At 38.4% G+C, this 24,220-nt stretch overlaps 1 protein-coding gene across 6 annotated transcripts in view; it reads left to right on the top strand.

The window, feature by feature from the left end:
* LOC134533987 (integrin alpha-PS2) overlaps positions 1–24,220 on the top strand; it is a 285,777-nt gene that overhangs the window by 228,003 nt on the left and 33,554 nt on the right. For 3 of the 6 annotated variants that reach the window (XM_063371853.1, XM_063371854.1, XM_063371855.1), the window contains 2 exons: positions 13,805–13,866; positions 22,335–22,383. In XM_063371853.1, the coding sequence (XP_063227923.1) occupies positions 13,805–13,866; positions 22,335–22,383 (111 nt within the window). Of the gene's footprint in view, positions 1–13,804; positions 13,867–17,701; positions 18,066–22,334; positions 22,384–24,220 lie in introns of those variants that run through there. The other 3 variants (XM_063371857.1, XM_063371856.1, XM_063371858.1) reach the window with 2 other exon arrangements.

The following is a 24,220-nucleotide window of genomic DNA, read 5'->3' as shown; positions in this document are numbered from 1 at the left end:
AACTTCACATGAATTACTTTATTAAATTATTATCTGTAATACTTTAAACATTTTTAGATATTCGACCTCAAAGGCAGTGCGTGAAACGGGGCACGTTAGTTGTTAGTTTTAATAGTAGTCTACTAAATCATATATTCAAGCAAATTACGATGTTGTTAAAAACTGAGCAAGAATAACTTTCAAATGAGTTATTATGATTTAATATCGGTTTTAACGTTTATCATTTTCCCACATTCTACCACAAAAGGGGTGAAAAACCATTTGAATTTATTTTTATTATAAAAGTCGTATCCCTAAAGCTAATGAAGCGGAATGTAAGTTATGTGGTAGGATTTACAAGCATGCAAAAGCTATCAACTCTTTTCTACAAATTACAGAAGTTAATTTTTTAAGAGGTTAAATATTTCAATTACTGTTTTAATATTAAAAAAATATATTATGAACAAATCCCACAAATTTGTGCTTAAGGAAATGATAAATGACCATACCTTAAGCTACCTAAGTTATTCAACATTCTCCATATTATCACTTGTCAGTCTTAACAGAGGTTAATATTATTTTAAAAAAGTAATAAATTTATTTAATCTAATAAATAAGCTGGGTTTGGTTTTTTTTTCTGGTTAACCAATATTGCTACATTTACTTAATTCTTAATATTTACATCAGTATCCTAGTGGGAAAAGAAGATATTGGTAACAATTTGGATATACTTACTGCTTAGTTAATAACAAAAAAAAATTAGATTCAACTAATAAGTTCGATAATAAACTTTTAAAAGAAAGATGCGATTGCATCAAATATTGTTAAAAACGGGATGTATTTGTCTAATTGTCAGATCCCTTGATTATTCTAAGCTTAGGTCCAACCATAGAAAATGAATGTGGCATTGTAAAAGATTCGTAAACTTAATTGAAATAGTATAGATGTAAGTTTAATATATATAATTTTTAATTGACTACCTAATGAAATGACAGGGAGTGTAATTTCATCAAGGTAAACTATATCCTCGATCAGTCTAAAAAATAAGTTTTCAAATCCGATACCTAATCTTTACTAAAAATTAAAAATAGCATACCCATAACTACTTCGAAATTGGTTATTTTACAAAATATATTTTTATGCACCTGACGATTTATTGCGTCTGTTTATTTAGTCCAAATATTGGGAATTAATAATATATACACTTTTTTAAATTGTAAGATTTTAGCAACACTCTTAAAATTGCATGAGCGAAGACGCGAGTTATTAGCTATTCATTTAATAAGATTCTTCTGAGCGAAGCTTGGTCATCTCAGATATTGTAAGGAAAATTTGGGCCACGCTTGACACCTCGAATGTTACAAATTTATTTACTTACAGTTGTTATAACATTTTGAAGTCTTGTTCATGTAATATTTAGACTAAATAAGTCATGCTTAAATTTACTGTCCATGCCAAACATTTCCAGTGAATATTATTGTAACAAACAATAGTCAGCTGAGTCGTCACTAATTTCAGCTCCAATGATATTGTCAAACTTAAGTTATTATGAACATAAATAATTGCAAATAATAAAACGTAAGTTTACAAAATTAAAATAATCTAGTTTTGTTCTGAACTATAACATTTTATTTGCAAATTAAAGCTTCTTATGAACTCAATACAAACAAAAAAGAATGGCCACTGCCTTGTAATTGAGTTTCTAACGAACCTTAATAACGATAAACCATTTTATCTACCTGAGGAAAGTTAAACACAAGAAAAGTGTGGTGAAATGAAAAAGCTTAACCGTTGTTTAAAACGGAGAGGTATCATTTAACAGTCGTTAATAAAACATTGTTTAACGACTGTGGTTCAATTGGCCCTTAGCCTTTTATCATACACATACGTTATATATATATATATATATATATATATATATATATATATATATATATATATATATATATAAACTGCTAGTGTGGTGGATTGATATTTTAATTTTAAAATATTTAAAATATATCAAACGTAAATTGTTTCACCAATGAAGTCTCGTAGGCACGATCAAGCAGTATACGTCCATGCAGTTTCTAAGCGCCGGATACTTCTGTTGGTTCGGCTCCTCTGCTGGAGAAAAAAAAAATGGTCTTGCGGGAACGATCATAGCAAGCAAACGTTCCTGCTACCTCCATCTGCCTTGTGGTCCCCGGATACTTTCATTACGAAAATGAGCACTATTTCCGTTATTTACAGTTAAGAAAAAGGGCCACATAAAAATTTCCTTAAGTTTTTCTATTGGTTTAAACCACGGTCTAAGAAGGGGAGGTCTGGACACTCCCCAGCCTGGCCAGCATGCAAAAGTGGCACACCTAATGTCTCCGTAGTTCCGCTCCGCTCCACCATCTGACGTGTAGCGCTGGTTGTTCTGCGGTGGTATTTTAAGCTTTGTTGTTATGAACAACTCAACATAATAATCATTTAAATTTTCATTTAAATGCTAGAAATGCATTAATCTCCAGATATCGATACTGTATTAAATTTGATGTGTTTTTGTTTCATAAGTTTGGGAATTATTTCATAAATGAGGTACTTAAATTAGGTTACGTACCTAGTATTGTTTCTACATAAGCATTGACAGGCAGACGGGAACTTCATTGTGAGCAAGAAGCATTGATTGTTAGTACAGAGAATAAGTGTGTATTATTGTAATTGTGAAAATGCCTAACCATTGTGTTGCACCTGGATGCAAAACAAATTATCAGGCAAAGTCGGACGAGAAAGTTGCGATATTCCGAGTTCCCAATGATGACAATGTTAGGCAATTGTGGCAGAAAGCAATTCCACGAGACAAGTTTGTCCTTAAAAGATCCCATTATGTATGCGAAAAACATTTTGTGGAAGACGAAATTCTCACAAAAAACGATCACAAAGATCAGTTCGGAAACGTCATTGGAATAGTAAGTTAAATTGTATTATTTGTATGAATGTAGTCTAAAGAATACCTACTTATTTTTGTATAGGCCCAATTTTTTTTAAAAATGGAATGTATGATGAATTTTATTAATGACCAGCAAACCCCTGATAATACCTGTTTGTAAGTAGTTTGACAATACACCATTATTTATTAAAATACAAAATTTGCAAAACGAGTGCGGTCTCTTCCTTTAAAAAAATAATAAAAATCCCAAAATAATTTTTTTCGGTGCTCTAAACTTTCCTTTGTTATTTCAAAAGGCGGAGATACGAAATTCCAACTAGTTTAGGAGTAATCGCCGTGTGTAATTTACATTACAATACCTGACGATGTCACTTATTTGTGTAGTAAATAATGTATTGTAAATGCAGGTTTGGTATTTGTTATTCAAATACCTATTACGTAAATCAGCCAAGTTATTCACTTTGATTCACTCTTTAAATTTAAATGTTAAAATATAGTGTCATTATTATTAATATTTTTCGATGAATTTTAAAACGTACGTTACAAAGAACGTCCAAGTTTTTTACTGTTTATTATAGGTATTGTGTGTGTAGACAAAGTTTCAGATTGGAACAGAAACAACGTAAGAAAGATTTTTTTACAAATTAGAAATAGGTATGTATGTTTTTGTTTTTTATCATCGCGTATTTTCACGTTGTTTTGTTCTTATCTTAAAAGAGATAATATAATAAAGCCGCTCTTATGAGATTTAATTGTTTCTTGGTTAACAAAAACTGTTAGTTATCAAATATTGTTAACTGTTAATATTCGAGTTATTATTATTTACGCGACGTCATACTGTACGCGTACACAATACGATTCGTTGCTGTAACATAACATAGCATGTTATGCGGTATCAGAAGTAACGACTACCGAAACGATACGAAAGTAACGAGTACTAATTGTTATAGTAACGAATAATTATGGGTACGTTCTTTTTTGTTACTTTTACACCTCTGGATTTTAAACTATCGTTGTATCGTATATGTATTATTTATCTCTTGTTTGTTTTTCAAGAGAATTGACAAATTCATCATAACGTCTAGTGATATATTTCCACCGCAAGACACCTAGCGCTAGAGTTGAATAGCGGACGTCGAACGAACTATGGAGACAGTAAGTAGTCACTTTTATCTGGCGTGTGTCCAGACCTCCCCTTCTTAGACCGTGGTTTAAACATTTCGCTGCCCGCCATTTTACGAGTCTATGCCGTCGCGCGGGGGGTCCCACCCCTTCTGCGGGGCGGACCAAGGGCTGGCAGGATGTCTCGTGGAGGGAGGTCTAAGCAGTGCAGGGGAAACGGTCGGGGTTATGACGAGGTCGGGGAACTGTCCACTGGCCTGGTTTATAGACTACGCAAGGAACGTAAGAACGCAACTTGCAACCGATGGAAGAAAATCACGGTCGTTTGTAAAGCACTCAATTCGCCCTTAAACAACCCTTAACTAAAAATTGTAAAACAATAAAATCCAAATTTATATCCCGGGGGTTATTTCCACTATTCATATTTATCAAGAAAACAAAAATATATTGTCAATAATTTGATTTTGGTGTAATTTTATAAGTGTGTAAGTGTAACACGGGGAAAAAAACCGTCGTGAACATAATAAACAGAACATAGTGGGCTCGTATGCACAAAAAGTCTGCATCTTTACCAGTTTTTGGAACAATTCTCTTCCAATATGGCCGTCGGTAACGCAAGCAGAAGCGCAAGAAAGTTTGGAAGTTGAACAATGCTTGCGTTATGTTATCGCGCCATGCGTAGTTTATAAACCGGTACGCTAAAGTGTGGTTGCTGAAAATTTTGCGCCTTGCGCTCTTGCGTAGTTTATAAACTAGGACTGATAGCAGGGACCTGTCAGAATTATGTTTATCAGGTTATTAGTTTTATTTTTGCGTCCGTGGTCATGAACATCAGAAAACTCTCACTAGACAATCAATTATATAGTCAAGTTTTGACAGTTCTCGCATGTAGTACCAATTGTTTACATCTTTCCGCCACTGTTGTTTTGTCAACAGTATATGCGAACAAATTCATGTGGTTTTTAGTATTCGTAAACAAACTTCGTGTGTTTCTTTGCAAGCGAACGTTTGGGGAACGGGTAACACTGGTTATATGACACACACTATAAAAGCGCCACTGTCAAGTTTTATCAACGTCAAACCTCAGTTATTGCAGCGAATGGGTGTTATTAAAATGATTGAATGAATGAATGCATTAAGGGGCCCGCCTAGTCGGGGGTGTATTATGTGTGTCGGTGAGGCGGAATGAAAAAGTGCGACGCTCTCTGGTGCTTATATAGCGGTGTCGCCTCTGAACTGGCGCACAGTCTTCTCGGCGGTAACCGCTACAGTATGTAGCGAATAAATGGAAATAAAGGCGTAATGCAAGTCCTTGAGCGTTTTCAAGAATGTTTCATCCCTAAAAAGGAACTATTCTGAAAACACTTGCTTTAGCCAATTTCGCACTTGTAAAGATACAGTTTACAAAAGAAATGCGGAAACCGAACTACTTATCAGCCCACGGCATAATCTTGAATGCTTTTCGTAAACAGACTCCACTCGGATATCTTGAGCAGTTTAAAATGGCTTGGGTTTTTTTTCTGACGTGCTGCGCATCGTATGTGTGACCGGGAGGGGGGGCCTTAACGGATAATTAGAGACGATGAAGAGTGATGAGAAGTGAACGGAGAATTGCGGAAGCGAATGTGTGGGGGAAGATGAGATCACTCCAAGAAAAAGAACACATCCAGCTCACGGCAACGTCCGCCACGTTCCAAACTTGCGAGAAAAAAAATGCGTATTGGACTTCAGCAGGGAATAAAACCCGGAGGCGAGTAGTCTGCTTACTCTGCCACCATGGTCCTATTCGAAACAGGAGTAAAATATGCTTGGCCATCTTTAATTCGCTTTTCCTTCGTTTCCCGAAAAAAATATTCCGGGAAAATGCTGAAGTCGTTTCTTACAATGGAGCACGTTCTAATCAATGACGAGTATCGATGTATTCCCGTCGTGAATAACCTCGCAGTCGAGAAGATGCTAATGTGTACTAAAAAAAAAGTAGTGTTCATCAAGCCCACCTACCTACTGAAAAAAAAAAAAGCTTAAGAAATCAAGCCGTTAGTTGGAAACTACTCGACATTTCGCTGCGTGATATCGCTTCGAAAAGCATTCAAGTTCCGTTTACCGTACCCGTGTGTGCTTCAGTTTGTTTGTTGTTTGTAGAGGTTAATTATTGCTAATGTTGAAAAAAAAAGTGCTAGGACACTTTTCCGGTAGAATTACTTTCGGATTTCAAAACATTACACGTTATACGAGGACGTATCAATAAAATTAACGCACACGTCAATTTTTAAGTAGGAAAATAATTAGTAAATTATCGTGCTCATAAAAAAAATCATCATGTGTATAAAATTTTGAGTTGACGATGGTTTTGGGTCTAAAGACTACGAATCTGAAAAAAAAAAAAAAAAAACTAGGTGAAAATTTTCCGGAAGTCGTACAATGGTAACTACTAATAAGTAAGTCTTTCTTCTAAAATGTACCTTAGAATCACTCGTTCGCGGAGTAGACTGTACGGGACCTCCAACCCAGCTTGTATATAACAGCCTCGGGAGGGTTCCTGGGTAACGTACTTCCTGGTCGGTGCATCTGGTTCGAGGCCGGAAGCAGGCGCGTGCCCTCCAGTGTCAACAAGAGGCGACTGGAGAAGAGTGACACGACAGGCTTCCGGCAAGAAGGGAAGGGGGGGGGGGAGGTTTGGGGAAGGGGGCTCCCCTCCCCCCTTCGGTCTATAAGACACCACACTGCCCCCGCGGCAACAGCGCATAGTAAACACCGCGGGGCCCAAATATTTAACAACCCGCCCGGCACGCGAGCGAACAATCCCCTCCTTCCCCTCCATCCTCCATCTCAACCACACCATTTTATCCCAAGGCGGGAGAAGGTAAAAATAAACGTTCCCAGCAGCCGCCGACGAAAACTCAAAACCCCTGTCGCGTCAGCCGCCCCCGGGCGGGCAAGGTCCTCGGTCTAACATCCCTAGCCACCGGGTGAATATATTAACAACAGTAGTATAAAATAGGAGCTCCGGAGCCAGGAGGTGCCGACCGCCATCTTGGATTGTGACGTCAACGCCGGCCATTTTGGTGTCGTAATTTCCACCAAAGTCCTCAAAATGACTAAAAAAATAATTCCCCTATTTAGAGGGAAAATTTTCTCTTTCGAGGAAGAAATTTCCCAAAAAGGTTCACAGGTTTGAAATATGACCAGAGATGCTTAAACTTCACATACACCAGCTTCCAGTAGCATCCAGAATTTTCAAGATATATATTTACATGATCACTTCGTGGCTTACCTAATGCTTGATCAGTGTGTGCATGTGTGAGTACAGGTTTTAATTTGATACTACTAATTATTATCTCGTTTTGTCAATGCTGGAATTTTTAAGTGTTAGACACTTTCCCGCACGTTCATGCCTGTCCTTAATTTTAGTTGCCTATAACTTAGCTTTTTGGTTAAATTTTGAAATATTTACCTCTTAGCTTTGAACATTTAGTTAAAGCCTAATTTTTTTCTATCTTATTACCTATTTTATCATCTATTATGTTTACATTATGCTTATTTTTGTAAAAATTTCGCTGTATTATGTAATAGCAGAAAGTGTGGTTAAATGTAAGAAAAGGCATATCGCCTTAACCACCAATAAAGACGATAGTAAATAAATAATAAATAAATATTCTATTTGTATCCCAGTCTCACGCCACCTGTCAGGAAGGTCGTTTTTTCAGTCGGTTCTCTTGTGTGTTTGATTTCAAATGAAGTAAAAATTAATATATATATATATATAAATTTGGTAACAATGTATCAGAAATATAAATAATATTGCTTACCTCAAAGTAACAAAAAATCTTTCTTCTGCACCCACACATTCCCGCATTTGTGTATGTCTCTGCCTTATATATGGAGAAACAATGTATTTCAAGTATAGTTATGATTCTTTCGTAATGCGGTATTATGCTACAAACTTATAATCAGACTTTTGCAGCTATTTAGCAGCAAAAAATAAACGAAAGTGAATGTTTCTAAGATTGCACCATATTGTTCCGATTTTACTTTGCCTATAGTAGTTGTAGTAATCAACTAATCATAGAAGGCAATGTTATTATCGTCACTTGACGAATCCACACTTGACATGAAAAACTCGCTTGGAAGCCAAAAACAGTGATGGTTATAACGAGGATCGCCACGGATAGAGGCTGACTAAACAGACTGTATTGCTTCGCAGTATGCCCCAGTGTGGGTATCATGCTAACAGGCAACTCAGACCGACGCTACTCTAGTGTCCTTAGCGACGCCTCGGAATTGCGTAGTTTTAAGGGGCCCGCCTCGTCAGGGGTGTATCTGTGTTAGTGAGGCGGGATGATAAGCGCGACGCTTGCTGGTGCTTCTAGCGCGGTATAGCCTCTAAGCGCAAGGCTCTGAACTGGCGCGCACTCTTCTTGTTGTCACAGGACAACTGTGGAATTTGAGCGGTGACAGTAACATTATTTTGCGGAGAAATGAAGATAAAGGTGTAATGCAAGTCCCTTAAGTGCTTTCAAGAATCTGTAATGGTTGTTTTACGCCTAAAAATTACCATTAGCCATTTTAACTCCTCTAAAAATACAATTTAAAAACTTCATCCAAAATAAAAAGTACTTTTCGGCCCTCAGCGAACTCTTAAATGCTTTTCGTAAGCAGACCACACTCGGATATCTTGAGTAGTTTTGAAATCGCGTTGTTTTTCATGAAGCTCTGCACACCGTATGTGTGGCTAAAGGTCCTCCACACACGATCAGTCCGAACTTATCAGACGGAACTGAACAGTCGGAACTGCCGTGTGTGTGCAAGGACGGTGAACTGATGGACTGACGAACTGATGGCTTCCCATCAAATCTGACTGTGTGTTCGAGAGCCCTCAGTCCGAACTGCCGTGTTATGGGTATAGCGTCTCGCCAGTCCAAACAGCTAGTCCGTCAGCTGAACGTCGTGACAGACTCTTCGGTTACTTTGCATTTTTTTTCTTAGCTAAAAGTGCAACTGCAATTGCCAAATTTTCACAACAGTTTCTTCCGAGTTCTACGACGAAACGATAGATGCATCCAACAGAAAAAAAGCAAACACCAGACTGAAGAGTTCTTGAGGAGCGTGCATCCTCATGCGACTAACCAGAGGGACTGGAAGTAGAGATGGGCCGATGGTTCACGAACCACTAAAATGAAACGGTTCGTGTCCAAGAACACTCAGGAACTAGTTCCCAGAAAAAGAACCGTGGTTCACCAGCTCAGCAATCGCGGACAGTGGGAAGAACACTGAAGGAGAGGTTCGCTAGTTGTTCTTTGTTCCTTCTCCTCCACAACTCTCGGCTATCGCGTCCGGCGCGGACTCGTGGTTCTTGGTTCATCCATCTTTCTTCTTGTCATCGCTGAACGCTGATTCGCTCTCCACGATTCTTTGCTCGTCGACAACTCCCTTCCCCCCTCCTCCCTTCCCACAAATAACACGCAATCAGCCAGATCGCCAAGATACTGTTTCACTGTTTTTAGCTATCTCTCTCTCTCTCTCTCTCTCTCTGTTTCCCCCAGATATCCGCTTACACTTCTCTCGACTCATCGCTCGTGATATCAAGAGAAAACGAGCGATTCCTTCGAGTTGTACGAGACTTATTTAATGAACCACTGAACCATTTAAAATAACTGGTTCACTTTGAAGAACGTATTGGTTCCGAACCACTCACTGGAATGAACCGTACTGCCCATCCCTAACTGGGAGACACACTTGGTTGGAGGCGGTCGCCGCCACGCCTGCCAGCCGTGGGAACTGAACGCCGCGGCGCGCAGGAAGTATGGCTGCGGGGTGTTCCGAGACGCCGTCCGCGTCCCGTGAGAACCCTTCTGCGAGGGTCGTGATTCGCTTCCGGGGGCGCGAGCACCGGGATTTATTACCCGCAAAGGAACGCCCCGGCGGAGGTGACTCTCTCACGTAAGGGAGGATGCCTCCCGCGTCCGCCGGCGGTCCTGATCCTTGTTCTCTTTAAAGATCTGGAGCTGGCGACCATCCAGGGCACACACGCTGGGACCCAGTCCAGAATTCATACACGCAGGCGAATATGGCCTGTTAACGTGTCCCGCCGAATTTCGAAAACAGAAATTCGGACTCGCTTTCCCGCCACGGTGCGACCGCGACGCGATGGGAATATATATAATTATTTTTTAAATCGGAAATTCCGTTGCGCCCGCGAATTTTTTTTTTCGCCATTATGTCACAATATATGTTGAGCGTGGTAATAAAACTGCAATTGAGTCAAGTCTGTCCGTGGGAAATAATTTTCAAAATATTGTTAGATTTTATATTAAGAAGTAATATAAAGACCAAAACTATTATATTTATTTTTTTTTGTGTTAATAATGTTACGAACGTGAGAGACCAGGTACGGAGCTGGCTGGCGACTCTGCACGGTCACTGACACACGCGCCGGGTCACGTGCCGTCCACTGACGTAAGGCATGACACGCGCGCCTGGCCGGATTACAAGGGTCGTCGCTACCCCCTTTTCCCCCTCCGCTCCCCGCACTGTTATCTATCGTCGAGCGGCCTTGAGAATTCTGCGGGCCGCCGCGCGGAGTGACGTGAACGAGCGCCGCCTTTCTGGACTTTTCGGGCGTCGGGTCGACCCGGGATGACGCGACTCGTCACGGCCGCTCTCGTCGGTTCGAGAAGGGCGCGTGCCAGGTACTTAAGCAGCGACGTTGGCCTCCGCGGGAGTCCAGCGACGAGAGTCCGCGACGAGTTCCGCGAGTCAAGGGTAGCGCGACATCGGCGAAGAGGGTGAGAGACCCCCTCGGGAGCGGCGCGACGCGGAGCGACGGGACCGTGAGAGTGTGACTGAGTGGCGCGAGGTAAGGGGCTAACAACTGTTGAGCCTATCTCCAGTGAGGAGTGCGAACTGTGGAACTTGACAAACATTGAGTGACGGGTGAATAAACATTTTTAAGAGCTAGTGATCGGTGATCGGACATTTTTAAGTATAATTATTTAATAGAAATGTAAATATTAGTAATTAATAAAACTGTAATAAAACTTAATTGGGCTATCGTTCTCCCCATAGATATAGGTCGTAACAATATGTTACTTAAACGCGAAAACGATCCAATTAATTTTGATGAAATTTATTACAAATTTAATGTATGTAGTTTAGGACAGTTTTCACTCCGATATGACGTACAACTATGTTTTTGCACGGTTCGTTACAGAAATAATTCAAGTGAATGAAGTCCCGAGCACAGATATTTTAAAATAAATGCACTCTAGGCAGGAGTAGTTTAATTGAAGCTTATTCACTTTGGGGGTAACATTCGTTGATTTCTCTCTAATCAGACACACAACAAAGTGTGAAAAAAGGGGGTTTCAGCCAAAGGTTTTAGATAACGTTTAGGTGTTTTACAATAAATTACAAATGATGCGATAGTGCATCCATTAAAAAAGGGGTTGGTCTGTAAAGTCGGTTTACAGACTATAATATTACGTTATAACGTCATAAGAAAACATGATGAAAAATTGCATACTTTTTAATTTTCAAATATTATTTACAGTTTTTGCAAATTTAATTTAAATAATTTGTTTAAATATAATCACGAACAATTAGTTTAAAATCCCATCTTAACCTGTTTGATATTATAGAAGATTTTCTCGCACGGTGGTTGGCCGATTCTTGCACGCTCGGCTCAGGCGGAACGTGACAATTTTTCGTGCGTGCAGCCGGCGTTCATCGATTTATAAGACGTTATCACGTCAAAAAAAGCTTTAAGGAGCTCTGCGTTTTTTTTCTATTAGCTTCAGACTTTCCCATATCCATGTGGAATGTTTAAACTAAAATTTATTTTAATCTATGGCTAGAAATGTGATAAAACCGAAACCATTTTCTTTTCTTTCAATATTCCCCGAACATTGGTACATATATATATACAATGTTCGTACGCATAGACTGAAGAGAAGATATTAAAAAATCTATGGACGAGATAGGGACCTAAAGGCGCCATCTTGGTTTCAACTTTTCTAGGCCATAATAATTTTGTATGGTTTGATTGTCAAAATTGAATAACTTTATGTATTAGTTTTTAATTTAATGGAGTGCCTGAAGATAGTAATGACGGTTGCTACAATATAGTTTACTGTATGAATTAATTTAATTAATTTTTTATACTTACTTCAATTAATAAAATTGACAATAGGTTCTTTCTAGGGTCTTTGTAAATAACGTGAAGAATGATGTCGGCCTTAAAGAATTTAAATTTTCAGTATCTAACGGTTAAAAAGCAATAGGTTTGGAGTTAACTGAGTTACTACCGTTTTATGTTGTTGTAAACACACGCACTCTGGGAGCGGGTTAACTTGGTCAACTTCCCTCAAGTTCGTCGGAGGTTCGTGCTACGCCGCCATAAGAGGCGGGATCCCAGTTTCCTGGCCTATGAACTTCGACCTAATCGCCGGAGTCGTTCCGGAGCACTGCCCGCGCGGCATCAGCTCCGGTGTTAAAATCCCCGGGTCTATGGTCGACATCGATGGGAACAGCTCTCGTGTTTGATGGTTCTCGGAAAGTTGCTTCAGCGTTAATTATCGGACCGGGCTTTACTGTAGAGTTGGGTGGGTTAGGGGGGTGGGGGTGGCTTGTTAAAGGAAATAATGAGAATGGGGTGGAGGGGGTGATGTTTGAAGAGCCAGAGAAACAAACTGTTACGACTTCCCGGAAAAAAGCGCGCGCGCGGCGAGGCGCGTTAACGCAGACATCAAACACGTATCGATGCGTGCGGGCGATGTTTCTGGGGGCAGGGTTTTGACATCCAGACGCGATGACGACCAACCAGATAACGAGACGAGGCGTTTTGAAGTAGGAGAGTCTCGTGCAAACGACTCTTTGCTGCGTACCGCACCCATGAATTCTTTATCTATTTATTACTAGCTGGAGTACCTGTGCTTCGCTGCGGATGTCTAGAAGGCAGAAAACACTCTCTCTTTTTTTACAAACATACAGACAGTCAGATAGACAAATTCTCTCTCTTATTACTAACACAAAATACACAAAGAAAGTATTAAAAAGTGAATTCTTTATTCTGAACTTGAATCTAAACTGAAATGTTAACAGTTTCACTCCGGTGAAGAAAGGAATACATGTATGTAAGAGTACACAGCCCGCCGGAAACTCGGTGACAAACACACCCAACCTGTCTCCCAGTTGCACGTTCCGTAGAGGCAGCATGGTAATTAGTATGTCACTGTGCACTGTAGTTTTTGGATTCATCGTTCAAGTGAATTATTTAATTTTTTTTTCGTTCAACTGTATTATTTAATTGCGAAGTTTCACTTTTCATCGAACGCGCGTTATTTTTGGTATAAGCTGTTTGTGTTGAAACTAATTTTATCTTCCATCCCCTATTTATTCATTTCTGTTTTTTTTTCTCGCCATTATGTCACTACAATGGTGTCAAGTCTCTACGTGGAAAATCATTTTCAAAATATAGTTAGATTTTGTATTAAGAAGTGTTTGAAAGGCCAAAACTATGATATTTAAAAAAAAATTGTGAGTTAATATGTTACTAAATCACGCGAAAACTATACAATTCATTTTGATGAAATTCATTATCATTTTAATCTATGTCGTTTAGGACAGTTTTCACCCCGATAGGAAGGGCAACTATGTTTTTGTTTCATTTCGGTTGTAAAATTTTTGCCCGACTTTCTTGTTCTCTAATTTTTTTTAGAACGTCACTTGTTTCTACGCCTAAGTTTTGATGTGACCTAATTTCATATGTTGTTTTGTTGTGTTCATCAGGTAACTGGGGGCATCACAGGCAGGGTTCGTGCCAGGCTGGCTTGGGAGCTGCCATTTCCGCGGTAAGTACTGATTACCATTTTTTAAAATCATTAGCCATACTTACACCATAGGTTTTTGAGGTACAGCTAAGGGTTTAGCAGAATTTAGAACCAAACTTTAGTATAGTGTAACGACTGCGACGTTTTGTCGAAGTCCACGCGACTGGTGGCTCCGAGTTGGAGAAGCCCTTTGGTTAACGTTAGACTGCAATCACGTAAGAAACGTATCGATGAATAATGCAAAGCGTAAATTACAATGAAAAACCCTTCTATAAACCCGAAAAAGGCTTTGGCACAGCAGCCGTATTGCTCTCGCTGTGTGTTCTAAGTGTTTATAATAACTGACAGGATTAGGTGGAATGTCATGATAATCTACACTATTATGAAACCGTAACAGAAGTGTATGTGACGGTCTGTTTATTTTTTCGGGCATCACGCCAAAAACCACTGGACCAATTTTGATGAAACTTTATATGTTTGAAAGGTTTCAGAATGTTATAGAATGTTCGATAATGTTGGAGAATGTTGCAAAATATTAAAGAATCTTCCAGGACGTTCGAGAATTTTCCAGACGGTTCTGGACCACCGAAGGGACTTCCTGTTCCTGAATGTTCTATAAACCGGAAAAGGAAGTCCCGAAATTTCTGGAACATTCTCGAAATTTCCATTATCCAGTTTTGGCGGGGATACGCTCCGGCTCAGAAGAGTAGGTATCTACATATAGGCGATAACGAGACGCATGCGTTAGTATAATTTGGTAAAAATGTTTCGAATTAACATATTTTTTGACGTGACAACGTCTAATAAATCGATGAACGCTGGCTGCACGCACGGAAAAGTGTCCCGTTACGCACATTGTCCCATTACGCTGTGTCCCATTACGCTCAATGTACGCTTGCGCCGCATCTATCTCTCTTCCACTCGATTGGAACAACCATCGATTTGACTTTTTCGAGGCACATTAAACTTGAAACACTCCCATTCCTTTCCTACTTTTTCTATCATTGTCCTATCCTTAACAGAATAACACAGATTGGAATAAGTTAAATAGCAAACATGTATAAAAGTAATAGTTAAAATAATCCCTTCGTTAAAGTAATAAACATATTTGAATTAATGAGAGCAAATAAAAGTAAATTTATCAATTAAATTGTAGATTTCATTTCACTCCTTCTTTGTATCCATACAAAATAGTGATAATTCAATAAAAATTATTCAATTTTATTCATAAAAGCATGCAATCATTTCATCAATGTTTTTTTTATGACGTTGTCACGTTAAACTATCGTCCGTAAACCGACTTAACAGACAACCAATTTTTTTTTTACAATGGTAAAATATCAGCAATATCCTGAGATGGTGCAAGCGAAACCGTGGGTTATTAGCTAGTGTCGATATAAAAAATACGTGGCTCTAGCATTGATCGGTTGTATTTATTTTCTCCCATACGTGACATACTCAGACAAGTTCTCTATTTTTATTGCACCGACGATTCGGTTGTCACTGCAGTCGTCTTCTTCAGGGTAGCTGTCTCCTCACGAGGTTATTGGAAGTTCTCTTGCCTTTAAAAGTTATCCCTTAGCATGAAACGCCCAGTTCTCAGGCGAGAGTGTTTAAAGTCAAAGGTAGAAGATTGCTTCTCTGAAGATGGCTACTGCAACATCGATCGAAACCTAAGTCCGTTGGCTTCGACCCGACTAGGACCTACAAATGATCTTTCTTTAGACCAGAAGTAAGGTCATAAATAGAAAACATTCCAGGTAGTAAGCACGACATTTAATAGCATTATTGCAGACTTCTCTCCGTCTTTGTTGTGTTGAGCGGGTTTTTTTCCTATGTGCATACTACCCGCAAAGCACGCTTGTGTAGCGTGCTGACTATGTTCCAGTGTGCGCTGAAAATCTCACCCAGACTCTGGTTCAAAACCTTTTTTGATAATTGTATTTAAAAATAGTTATTTTTATTTCATTGCAATTACTATGAATTTTTTTATCATATAAGAATTTCTTATTTTTTGACGTGGATACGTCTTATAAATCGGGAATACCAGTTACAAAAGTGGAGTGTAACGAAAATAGGATATATTTTGAAACGTTATAAATATAAGCCGCGCTTAGTATATCGGAGATAGGTAAAGTAAATGTTTACGCATGCGCCATTGTAAACAGTTTGTACGAACAATAGGCAAGTTTCTGGAACGTTTATTTCCGGATGACTCATCTACTTTGAGAGCAGATATTGGACTCACGCGGTAATCAATTTAAATAAAATAGCATTAATTTTGTGCAAAAAAGTAATTATTTTAAACAAAAATTTAAAAGTAAAAACAAACGTTTACCATATAACAATTGAAAGATGAAATTAAGAAGAATATAGCGAAAAAATTACAATGTCGAGAAATAAGGCGAATTCACACGATCGGAATAGAAGGAAACGACGATTAGAAAAAAAAAACAACTTGTGACTCTTTCTAAAAGATGCCCCTATGTCGAACGGGCTGGTATTTGCTGGGAGAGGAAGAAAGATAAGATAGCGAAAGTTTCCGGGCCTAGTGTGAATGCAGGCATCACTTCCCATTCACACGACACATTCACCTCAAAATCTTGCGGCCGTGTTCCGACTCCGCCTACCCCAATTTGTTGTTGTCGCGGTTGATTTTCGTGCTGGGTATATTCTCAATGGTATCTACTGTTTTAAAAAGTCAGGAAAATATTCCCAGATAATATCTTTACTTGCTATGGGATTATTTTCCGTATTTTAACATCAGCAAAATTCAAACAACTTTACTTTGTAATTTCCTTTTTAGAAAGGTCTTCATAAATATATATAATTTGTTGGGGGGAAGGAGGGAGAAAGAGGACTAAAAATCCAACGTCTCTTGCCAAGCTTAAATTATTTGCTTTAAAAAATGTAACAACAATTTTTTTTTAGCTGGCTAATAACATTTTTTAGAGGCTAACAAACTATACAAATCCGAATTTATGTAGTGCACCACAAAGCAAGTGGAGTACACACGGGCGCAATTATAAGTTTCTGTGATCTTACACGGTCCAGAGCACCCTGTTATCGATCTGCCACGTAATAGTGTGTGAATTAAAAAAAAAAGACGCCCAAGTCAAAAGTGACAGTGAAGTCTCTACCTGAGGACTTTTTTTTTTCCTTTCATATCGGTTGTACTCGGTGGTGTTGAAATAATCTTGAACGCATGGTCCACGGGTTGGGGGGGGGGGGGGGATTTCCGGAAAGAACACGTGCGACGCCTCTGGGCCACCCCCAGGAAGGCTGTGGGGAGTGAAGGAGGGTTGTTCAGGGGAGGGGAGGAGATGTGATTCCGTAGTCTCCGCCCTCGCCAGCTGCCCGCCCCAATTACCGGTGATTTACCTGCGAGGCCAGCAGCCTACTAGACTCTGCACGCACGTGGTGAGAAAATAAGACACGCGCTTCCCTGAGGGACACTGGTTCGAATGTCGATCCGGCCTTGAAGATTTCTGTTTTGACACAGAGTTCCCGGGATTCACTCGACGCTGGGATGGTTTCAGGCAAATGATGGGTAGATATAAACTGTTAAAACTGTCCACTTTAATTTTTACGAAGAATACCGCTTAGGCCGGCAGGAAGCGACACGGCGCGATACCACACCATGCCTCGTGACAGCTTAACGCCGTATTTTCGTTACGTATTTCTTCCCACATTCTTGAAATAAAGTTGTTATTATACTCCTTAAAAGCAAAGTCTTTCCTGTACAAAACACACAACTCGGTCTACAACCAGCTCCATATTGATGACAAGTGAATTTACTCAAGTTAAAAAAAAACAATATTTTTACTTATAAACACACTACAGAATGCCCGTGTTGAATTTTTTTTTTTTTTTTTTTTACTGCGCATGCGCAGAACACTGCAGCCATCAGAAGACAGTCTGCTCGCGACTGTTTTGTGGCGTCGTGTCACGTCTGATTCCGTGTGCATTGCTCGTATGTAAATTCACCGAAGTCAACTAGTATCAGTCGAAATAACACGTATTGTGTCGTGCCTCATTCTGTGTGTGCCCGGCCTTACAAAGTATCCACGAATCTTCGTGAATTTAATGGATACACATATCACTCACTCCAAAGATAAAAGCAGAAGAAACATCTTGGAGTGTTTGCATAACGTTGAAAAACATTTTAAGTGTACGAAAAAAAAGTATGTTTATCATATTCACAACGGAACACACAAACCGTAAGTTGAATTCCGGTGTAGTTTGTACGAAATTCAATTGTCTGGAACTTTAAATAATATTTTCGTTAGATGCACATTCGTTGGAAAGTCTGTACATTTATAGTGATTTTCAAACAGCGTGCTTGCGTAATGTCCCTTGTCTGGTTTGTGTGTCCTACCGTTTCCAATGAACTCGGTGTCGACGATACTCTAAGCTTAGATAAAATTAAAATAAAAATCCAACATCCATTACTACAAAACCCAAGTCTGGAAACCGAATTATATTTGGTTAAGTTAGGGTCTTACACGCCACATTGGTATTTATTTTTAATTTTCTTGTTATTATGCTGTTAGTTAAAAGCCTATTTCTGTAAAATTTAACACTATACCTCTCTTAATATTTTTTTTATGTCACAAATATTGTAAAGAGATGTTTACTTAGTGTGATATAGGTAATTGCTGTAAAAAGTCGCGCAAATGAAAATAATTTCAAACACTTGCGATGCCTTTTACACATTTTCTCTAGCACTTTGCGACTGAACAACAAATGCATGAGACGTGTTAAATGGGCAGAAATATGCAATACATATTAGTAATGAGGGAAAAGTGAGTTAAAAGAATCGACATAGCGGGTGAGACCCCGGGCAGCCTTCTTTACACAGACGAGAGAGCCAAAACCCGAAGTTCCCCGAACTTCATGTTTTTTTCCGTATCTTTAATGTAGCTATCCTAACCAAATCAACCGTCCACAATGTTTTAAATTATTTATAATGTAGCTAACCTAACCTAATTGACCATTAGTATTCTTTTATCAACACCGCCATATTTATTTACAATGAACAAAAAAAAAAACCCCGAAGATGCACGATCGGTGGTTTGGCTCTCTCGTCTGTGAAAAGAAGGCTGCCCGTGAGACCCCACCACAAGTATGCATCGGCGAAGGTCACGTCAGTCACTCGGCGAGCAGTGCGCAGTGGCGCCGACGACGGGCGGGTGGCCGGCAGCTGAACCACTGTTGTCTGGCAGCTGTCGCGTCCGCCGGCGCGATGTGCGGTGAAGTGCCTCCCTCCCGACACGCGATAACAGATTCATTGAGAGGGGGTGAAGGAGGGGCTCTCACATCGCTCACATGCGCGAGTACCCCCGCTTGCGATGGCTCTTCGGGAGTGGCTAGCGGAGTCTCGGAGATAACCCCCCCCCCCCTCTCCCCGTCCTCCGTGCAAGAGCCACCCAAGTGCCACCTCACAGCCAGTGGTTGCTCCCGTGGGTACTTCTTTACAGCCGGAAGGGGAAGTCGCAGGGTACGGATGGAGCACTAGCCGTCAGACGCGAAGCAATTTTTTTTTCCTCTGATTTTCACATACCAATTGTTTATATTTGTATCAGCTGTTCTAGCCTGACGCCACACCGACTTACTGGCATCCAGTAAGGGAGTATTCGGGCAGAGCGCAACACAACGGGGTTTTAGCAGCTTATTGTTGTGCACCGCGTCACGGGCCACATTCGCAAGAAAATGGTGTTCTTTCAAGTTTTTTTTATTTTTGCTGGTATAATGATTTTCACGCTTTAGTTTGGCAGGGTAATTTTTTCCTCGAATTATTATTTGATTAACTAAATCACACACCGTGATATAATTATGAGGCCACAAGCGTGTAAATAAATATGTCCAACTAAGAATATGTCAGTTTATATAAGTTGAAACAAATCCCGTGCTTTGAATATTGTTTTTATTTTTATTTTAATCAAATTTCTAATAAATACAAAAATGGTCAGGATTCTTTAATTCTCGAAAAAGAAATTAAACCAAAATACCTTGCGCTGTGTTATTTTTAGAAAATTGTATTTTTCTCTCTCTATCTCTGTGTCGTTATACCCCTTACGATATACTTGCGAATCGAGGTTTGAATTGCCAAAGAAGTTTCACTTCTCTCACCTGTACTGAGTTACACATGCTCTATTTTTATGTAAAATGTTTGGCCAACAATCCTCCTTTTAAGGACTAGTCGTTATTGTTGATGAGGTTAATTAATTTTAATTTTAAAAACTTTACACTCCGTGACAAGTGTGATAGCATATTTAGACAGTTACATATTATCTTTGAAAGATTTGTGCAACGGGAGTGCATGACTTGATGTAAGCTTTTGGACATACATGCTTAGCTATCGTGTATGTCCAAAAGCTTACATCAAGTTAGACAGTTACATACTTACACCCATGCCTCGAACCCAGAATCCCTTGCACTGGCAGGTGGCGTGCACCCAACTGCGCTTCGCACTTGGTACGTCGACAACCATCCAACCAGCGTGGGCTGGGCCAGAGCCTACTAGATGGAGGCTCTGGCTGGGCCCTATGTGGATATGAATCATGTCAGCATTTTTTTCTTTGAAGTCCCTGCAAAGATCATCTTGTGGCGCCAGAAATCAACGTTCAAGTCTGCACAAATTATACTCGGGAAACAAGGATGATGATCCGGGGAGGGACAAATTAACTTTTCTAATGCAATTTTAGTACATTTACAATTGAAATATTTAGTTTGTTTTATTTGCAGTTAAAAAACGTCCTGTTAATCTATGGCAGTGCAGTAAAATAATACCTTAGTAAGTTTGGTAAACTATGATAAGGAATTAGGATAAAATCAGAACATTATTCTTTTAATTGGTTATTTGCTATGCCCCCCTTACTATTTTTCATGAATCCGCCACTGGCGGGAACACAGTGTTAGCTAGCTAGGACTCCTTAATATGGGAACGGTTACATAACCTCATTTTGCGTGCATCCCTATGCTCATTCTCTGGGGGGAGTTAGCCTGAGCCTCCTTGGTTATCAGCTCCCACCCTTTAAAAAATAAAAAATAAAAGGAAGTGCATCACATCATAAAACAAGCGGGGTGAAGAAAACCTCTGTGTAGTGGAGGAAGAAATTGCGTCATCGTAAAACCATGCAGGACACTTGACGCTTGAAAGATGAATTACCTACTGTAGGTCGGCAGTTATGGGCCCAAAGAAACGTGTGAAGGAACTTAAATAATGTAAATAGCTTCTATACGTTCCTACATGTCATTCGTCCACTTCAAAATTTGAGTAAATTTTCTGATGAACTTTAAACAGATGGTTATGTGTCTATGCTCAATGGCCGGAAAAATTGAGGGCCCATCAATATGCGTTACCCTCCCCAATGACAGGGACATTGTGGGTTCGATTACCTGCCCTACTCCATAACATACTGTGTGGGAAGCCTTCACCACTATCAGCCTTACATCATCAAAGTTTCCCTTACACTAAGGGAGTTATGGATTTGTCTTCTACATCTTACAATTATGGTTGGTCGTATCAAAAATTGTTTCAGACAAAAGTTGTTGGCATTATGTACTCCTTTGAGTTATAATATGTTCATGCTGATGTGATATTCATCATATTATGGGAGTTATAGCGATTTTTCTGTTTTTCAAAAAACCTTCCCCATTGCTACCTCTTTGGTTGGATATTGTTCATTAAAAAACTCTACTGAGATTTTCCATGTTTATATTTTATGAATCATTTTGGAAGTGATTTGTGAAAAATTATTGTAGTTATCTTATCCATAATATATATATATATATATATATATATATATATATATATATATATATACACATACACATACACCTATACATAACATACATAGATTTTGAGTTGACGGTTTTGTGGTCTATGGACCATTAAACAAAAAACTACTTATATAAAAATTTTCTGGGAGTCGCACAATGGTAACAGCTACAATCGGTAGTATTTCTTAGAAATCTGCCCAAAAATGCAGAACCAAATCAAACAGCCAAATCACTACGTATGTCCTCAACCTGCGCACTCACCCCCAGCCATCGCACCATCCCACCACAGTACTTGCCTAGCTGGATTTTTATTTTAATAATTAATTAATATGATTTTGGTTTTTTTGTTTTATCAGTAGAGCTCTACTAATGACTACCATAGTTTTTTAATATTTATGTGTTTATTTTTAAGACTTTATGTTGAATTTTTAAATAAAATATTTTGATTTTATCTTTTTTTTTTTTATAATCTTAAAATTCCATGTAGATACAAAAAAAAAAATACATGTTGCACCTCTCTAAAAATTTGGAGAATCTGTTTACTTTATATTTGGCTCATCTCACTTGAAAGTTCTGCTGAACCCTGGGTTGACCAAAGACCTTACTAGCAAAAATAATGTTTCGTCGGAATCCGCTTGATAGTTTCTCTGTGATATCGGAACAAACAGACATTCAGACCAGCCGTGTGCCTTGTCTGCTTGCAGGACGGTGAGAGGCTGTTCATAGGTGCTCCTGGCAGCTGGTACTGGCAAGGTGAGTCACTCCCGCGTCGGTTGATACCTCTGTCGCATTGAACCTGCTGCTTTTAAGATGGGGTCTCGCATGCCATTTAGATTTTTTTCATTTTATCGCTACTATTGGTTAAGGGATATTTCTGTAAATTTAACACTATACCCCTCTTGCATTTGTTTTTTATGTCACAAATATTTACTAGGGATTTTTACTACGTGATATATAAGTTCTGTAAAAAGTCACGCAAGTTATAACAATTACAAATAAATGCGCACCTTTTTACACCTGTTATATAACACTTAAGAAATGTATGTTGAAAAAATCTGTGAAAAAATAACAAACTCAAGAGGAGCATTGTGTTAAATTTACAGAAATAGTCCTTTAATAATAGTAAAAAAAAAGAATCTGAGAGAATCTTTTAGTGAAGTGTAACATCGTTAACAAGCAAATTCATGTGTTTTCATGTTGCGAATACACTTACAGGTATAATATGAAACTCTGACACAAAGTTTAACATAGAATTCTTTAAAATAACTATCCAATTATATAATATCAAATTATATAATATCGAGCGTGATAAATATATGCATATTGTGATTTCAACTATATTTTTGACGTGAATCACTCGTAGTTTCCATACCTGCTGCTAGAATTCACTGCTGAAGCAGCTACATTGGCTATGGAATCATAAGATTTACAGAGGAAAATTTTAAACTGTATAATAAAAAGGCTCAGATAAAAGCGAAAAAAAAAAAAAAAAATTGAAGAAATGCTGTACCCCGGCTTTGAACTGATTTTTGAAAAGGAATTTTATTAATATTCTGCCAATCTTGTTAAAATTTATTAAACAAGATAATTGATTATGCAAAATACAGTACAAAGTTTTCCTCATAAATAATTTCTAAAACTCTCTGATATATTTCTAAGCAGTTGTTTGCATTGCATATGTTAGTGAAATTTGGTTAATTGGTGTGGTGTAAAAAAATAAATCAAAGGAATGTGTCTCAAGAAAATAATAATTCCAACTGAAATTTAAAGTCTATTATTAATTAATTAATTTTTAATTATTTAAATGTACAGCTTTTAACCTATGAGTGTTGCACAATACAAATAACACAAAGTATATGACATCCTTTCTTGAATTTGTATTTTTACCATTTTAATTTTTCATTGTGAATATTTATTTGTTTTCATTAATAAGTCTTATTTAAAACTTTTAGAGAATCACACCTGTATAACCAACTCTCATCTCATTTACTTTAAAACTTTGTAAGAATTTCTTGCAGAGTTGCTCTTAATTGCAAATATATTTGATAAGTCTAAGAAGTACCATACTATAGCTAATGACAATCTAATAAATAATTTTTTTCAGCTGCATGTTCAAAATAACTAGGACAATTTCAGCAATGCCTAGTTGTGTAAGAAATATAAAAAAAATATTATAAAAAGATAAAATTATATATCAGAAAACATTTTGAATGCCTAAGATAATTTTTATTTTTTTATTTTCTTACCGTTTGGTATGGGCTGTTTCAAAGACGAGGGCAAAAGAGTAAATCCCCCTCCCCCCACACAAAAAAAAATTAAAACATATTTTATAAAGTTTAAAAAACATTTTGTGTGAATAAAAAAAAAAAAAAATACATTTCTTTACCGTGTTAAATAAATGTACTTAGTATTAATCTACTGTGTAACATGTTAGTGTTCCCCTGTCCGCCTTACCCAAAAATCTTGTCTTTTGACTGCCCATGCTGTTTTAATATATAAGTTTGATACATTATATATTCTTCGTACCATTTATCTTTTTAAGTTTATGGAGGTATTTTGTATCTGCCTTAGGTTAATTTTTTTATAGCTT

The sequence above is a fragment of the Bacillus rossius genome, chromosome 7 (assembly GCF_032445375.1).
Source record: "Bacillus rossius redtenbacheri isolate Brsri chromosome 7, Brsri_v3, whole genome shotgun sequence".
NCBI lineage: Eukaryota > Metazoa > Arthropoda > Insecta > Phasmatodea > Bacillidae > Bacillus > Bacillus rossius.
This window is presented reverse-complemented; position numbering and strand designations above follow the sequence as displayed.